The sequence below is a fragment of the Plectropomus leopardus genome, unplaced genomic scaffold (assembly GCF_008729295.1).
Source record: "Plectropomus leopardus isolate mb unplaced genomic scaffold, YSFRI_Pleo_2.0 unplaced_scaffold25148, whole genome shotgun sequence".
Classification (NCBI taxonomy): domain Eukaryota; kingdom Metazoa; phylum Chordata; class Actinopteri; order Perciformes; family Serranidae; genus Plectropomus; species Plectropomus leopardus.
In genome coordinates, this window is record NW_024627322.1 from 1 (window position 1) to 5,494 (window position 5,494).

At 39.4% G+C, this 5,494-nt stretch overlaps 1 protein-coding gene across 1 annotated transcript; it reads left to right on the forward strand.

Moving 5' to 3' along the window:
• Positions 1-76: 76 nt before the first annotated feature.
• On the forward strand, positions 77-4,713 carry LOC121966587 (lysosomal alpha-mannosidase-like; the record flags this gene model as incomplete). Its single annotated transcript, XM_042516666.1, has 9 exons — positions 77-174; positions 261-381; positions 1,222-1,340; positions 1,982-2,083; positions 2,298-2,385; positions 2,587-2,667; positions 2,799-3,023; positions 3,977-4,126; positions 4,591-4,713. Coding segments are annotated over 9 exons (1,107 nt in total), but the record flags the coding sequence as incomplete, so codon positions are not given.
• Positions 4,714-5,494: the final 781 nt, after the last annotated feature.

Genomic DNA, 5,494 nt, shown 5'->3' on the forward strand with positions numbered 1-5,494 from the left:
TATTTATTTTTTAAGCCTTACTTCATACATGACAAAGTACATTTGTATCCTCTATTTGTGTTTTCACACGCTCCAGTTCCTAAAAGTGACCTTTGACCCCGACACCGGCCTCCTGAGCAGCCTCAGCAACCTGGAGACTAAACAGACCATCAAACTGACTCAGAATTTCTACTGGTTAGTGTCTCTCCACCTGCAGATAGCGTCCTGTTTTCCACTTTTGCTGCTTGATTTGTTTTTTAATGTGTGTGTTCTACGTCAAGGTACAACGCCAGTGACGGTAACAACCTGCTGAGTATCCAGCCGTCAGGCGCCTACATCTTCAGACCCAACTCCTCCACACCTTTCATCATCAGCAAGACGGCCAAAACGGAGAGCTTTCAGGTCGAGAGCGAGCAGCATCACAGCTACATTCATTATATGACACTGATTTCTTTATTTTACTTTGTTTATTCTAAACGTAAATGTTGGCTTTCATTTAAAAAAAGATATTTTAGGGGTGCCTGGTGGTTCAGTGGATAGTGCAAGCACCCCATTTAAAGAGACTGTGTCCTCGCTGTAGTCGCCGGGGGTTCGATTCCAGCCTCGGCCCTTTACTGCATGTTACCCCCCCTCCCCCTTTCACACATGTGCTGTCCTCTCAGTTAAAGGCAAAAACGCCAAAAAATTCAGTTAGTTAAATTCTTTGTGTAGCTTTATTTTGACATCTTTTTACTCAGTTTATTTAAGAATAATAGGCTGTTGTGTTACATCTGTTTATATCAGATAACACTCGAGATGCCAAAATCTAGTTATTGAATAATGATAAAATAATGATAATAGATAGGATTTATATGGCGCGTTTATAGGTACACAAAGATGCTTTACATGAAATGCAAAAAGAAAAACAAATATGAATGCAAAATAGAGAATAAAAATACATGAACAGAGCAGATACAAATACGAAAACAGAATACAAAAGCAAAATTCAGAGGATTTGGCAGTTCAGATATGGGGAGGCAGTGGCAGACAGGTATTTTTTGAAAAGGTGGGTTTTGAGTTTATTTTATTAAACCCAGAATCTCAGAAAGAGAAAACTTCAGATGGACTTCAGTCCTAAAAACATAGACTTCTAAAAATATGCAAAATATTTCTTTTCACACACTATATGGCAATCTTTAGATGTATATGTTTGTTGAATATTAAACGTGTTATTTATTTATAATTTATCCATCTTCCCCGTAGACTTCTGTGGTGCAGGAAGTGAGGCAGTGGTTTGCTCCCTGGGTGTCTCAGGTGGTTCGTCTGTACAGTGACAGCAGAGCTCTGGAGCTGGAGTGGACCGTCGGACCGCTGCCCATCGAGTGAGTGTGTTTGACATGTAGAGCTTTACTGTATACGTGATAGTTTGCAGGAATATGCATGAAAATTGCAATTTATTAGTATCTTCATATTAGGGGTGGAGATCTCTAGGCTTTCGATGCATCAAAATGTTCTCATTCTATATTTTGTTCAGTTTTGTTTCACACTTTGTGACAACTTACTACTTTTAAAACAGCATAATCGTAATGTATCATAATAAAAAAAACACTTTAATTTAGCTGCATATGGTATGGCTCTTGTCCACATCTTTTTTCCGTTCAATATCATAGAAGCCAAAATGCTTTCTTAACCCAGTTTTTCCACCAGGGGGTGACGGTTGGATATCATCCTGTGTTTGCTCAAGCTCAACCATCCTCACCAAAAGTTAAGATGTAGTCTAGTTTAAAACATATGCAAGATGCTCGTGTTACGCCGCTTACATTTCAGTGAACGTACAGCCCGGTTTCACAGAATTGTTACATATGATCCTGTGTTGCAAATTTAGTTTTTACCTTTCCAGCAAGACAGAAATGTTTCAAAAGAGAATCACACTGCATATTTCCAGACCCCTACTTTATGGGCTGCATTTTTAGGGAGTTTGAATATTATTTTACGCTGCTGAAATTCTCTGTGTTTTCATTAGTGATGACCTTGGGAAGGAGGTGATCACTCGTCTGGACACGAGCATCAAAACAGCTGAATATTTCTACACTGATTCCAACGGCAGAGAGGTGCTGCAGAGGAAGTAAGCTCAAGAGATTAAAAAAAAAAAAGTTAAACATACACTGGATGTAACTTTACATTTGGCTAGAGGAAACTGTTAGTAAACACTTTCTAGACTAAAAAGCATACCAAGATTGACAAATTTGAATTTGATTTAAGAAAAACAATAATGTAGTGTGGAGTGACTGTGTGAAGAGCTCTAAACGCTGTGTGTGTATTGTTGTTTTGTCCTAAAGGAAAGATTTCCGACCCACTTGGAAACTCAGGCAGTCAGAGCCCATCGCTGGAAACTACTATCCTATCAACTCCCGCGCTTTCATCAAGGTGTGTGTGTGTGTGTGTCTGAAATAATCCACCTTTTACCAAAGACCCTGGTGAAAACTTATTACAGTGCTCTTCTCTCTAAATATTTGGGATTTTCTAATGAAAGATGGTTTTATGTTCCTCTCTTTCTGTGTGGTATTTTCATCCCTTTGCTTCACTTTGCTCCTCATCATACTCATGTGTGACTCTGAATGTTTTTAGGATGATGAGGACCAACTCACTGTGGTGACGGATCGCTCTCAAGGAGGAGGCAGCATCCACAACGGCTCTCTGGAGATCATGGTGAGACACACACACGCACACACATGCACACAAACAGACACCTGTCAGTCCTGCTTCACACTGCAGCCTGATCCTTTCAGGTGTTTTACCTGACACACACTCTCCCTCCTGACCCCCCACCTCCCCTTCAGCTCCACCGCCGGCTGCTGTACGATGATGTTCGCGGCGTTGCCGAACCTCTCAACGAGTCCTCTGACATCTTCCCAGAGGGGCTGGTGGTCCGAGGCCGCCTCCTGCTCTCCCTCGAGCGCCCGCCCAGCGCTGCTGACGCACACCGCCCTCTGGCCCAGGAGGTGGTACTGCAGCCGCTGCTGACGTTCACTGATGGAGATCTGCAGCCAAACACTCGTCTAGAGGTGAGTGAGCATGTTGATGCTATATTGGAGGTCATGTCAAGAATTGACATCATACATGACGACGGTCAAGGAAACAAAACAAAACCAAAAAAAAAGTGACACACCGGCCACCCCTTCCTCTGATAAATAAAGTACAGTCTGTAACACTAATCTTTTGGCAAAGTAGAGTTATTTCTCCTCTAGGTCAGTCTATTATCTATTTGGGTCATGTGTATGCGTGTGTGTATGCACTCATTCTGTCCTATTTTTTACATGTTTGCATGTAATGCAAAAAGATGTTTCACAAAATCTCAGGAGAGCAGGCTGAGCTGCTGTTGTTTTAAGCTCTCATTTAACTGACATGTTTTCAGAGCTGGTAATAATCAGAGACACATATTTCATTATTTATTTATTTTATTGTACTTGACTTTATTTGACTTTGCTTTTATTTGCACATACACAAAAAAAAATTAAATTAAAAAGTTAGGGAAAGGTTAAATGCTAAAAATGGATTATGGAGATACCTCCTGTTTTAAGTAACTATAATCATTCATAAAAAAAAGAAAAATGATGAAAATAAAGATTGTATAAGTGATTAAAATTTGAAGACTAAGCAGTAATGCCAAATTGATACAAATAACCAAATTTGTATTTACAGAGTGAAATGCATCACAAATAAATAAATAAATGATGCTATTATGCAAATTAGAGTCCCTTTCAGGTGTTTTTTTGTTTTTTTTGAATAGCGTTGTTATTGATCGTAGTGATGGAAGTGGGTTGTTATTTGTGATAAAGGAGAAACTATGCCACGTAATTATTACATAACATTTCTCACACAGATCAAACACAAAACAGGCAACCTCAGTGCAGCTTTGAAATGTTTTAATCAGCTGAAAGGTGTCAGTGGCCAGTTTGGCTGCAGTAACGACGTCCTCGGTCTTCCTCTGTCTGTCTGTCTGTGTGTCTGTCTGTAGTTCTCTGGGCTGCAGGCTGCGCTGCCCCCTGCTGTCCACCTGCTCACACTGACACAATGGGACAAAGACTCTGTGCTGCTCAGACTGGAGCATCAGTTCCAGAGCTGGGAGAGCAAAGTGAACTCTCAGCCCGTCACTGTCAACCTGCAGGTGAGTCATTCAAAAACCTAAATACAGTCATGATGAAGACTAATGCTGAAATGATTACTATAACTATGACTGCAAAGTTTTTTTTTGATTATAATGTGTATTTTAGGAATACTCAGTTTGCTTTGCTTTGGGGCCACATTCAATATGACAAGAGACTTAAGGACTTTTCTTGGATTTTAGGACATTTATAGGATTTCAGGACATTTTTAGGACTTAAGGATGGTTATAGGATTTTAGGACATTTTTAGGATTTTAGAACATTTTATGGACTTCAGGATGTTTGTAGGATTTAAGGATGGTACAAGGATTTAAGAAAATTTCTAGGATATTGAGACATGTAGAATAACATAACGGGGGCCAAATTTTGGCCTGCAGGTCATACGTTGAGTATCACTGATGTATATCATTACTACTTTACTATTTTGGCTAATACTATCACCCTGTTTTCTTTTTTGTCCATGTAGAAGCTGTTCTCCACTCTGGAGGTGCTGGGCGTGTCTGAACTGAACCTGTCAGCCAATCAGTGGAAAGATGAGATGACACGTTTTCACTGGACACCACAAACAGGTAGAGTCACCTGTCGTTAACTTTACGACAGTATCTCTGAACATGCTGAAAGTAAATTTTGACTGGTGGAATAATGATTGAGCACAAACGATTCCAGATTCAAAGCTTCTTGCTGGAGCAGTGCTGGGTATCAGTTCTTTACGCTTTTTTAACCAACCGTAAATTACCGAAAATAACTTCATTTATGAAACACCAATATAAAAAAGGTTTGAGCTGTTTTTAGCTGTTTTTTGGACATGTCATTTTTTTTATATTTTTGCCATACTATAGCCTTGCTTTTTAGGTCATTTTTTCGACATGCCATTTTATGATATTTTTGTCCGTTTTTGTAACTGTCTTTGCTATGGCGTGTCTCGGCACGCTATTTAAAGCCATTTTCAACCATTTTCAGCTGTTTTTTGGAAATGACATTTTTTGACATTTTTGCCATACTATACCCTTGCTTTTTGGGTCATTTTTTTGACATGCCATTTTTTTTGACACGCCATTTTATGACGTTTTTGTCTGTTTTTGCAACTGTCTTTGCTATGGCGTGTCTTGGCACGTTTTTTAATGCAATTTTAAGCTGTTTTCAGCTTTTTTTTTTGGACATGTCATTTTTTGACATTTTTGCCATACTATAGCCTTGCTTTTCGGGTCATTTTTTTCGGCATGCCATATTATGATGTTTTTGTCCGTTTGTGCAACTTTGTGTGCTATGGCGTGTCTCGGCACGCTATTTAATGCCATTTTCAACTATTTTCAGCTGTTTTTTGGACATGTCATTTTTTGATATTTTTGCCATACTATAGCCTTGCTTTT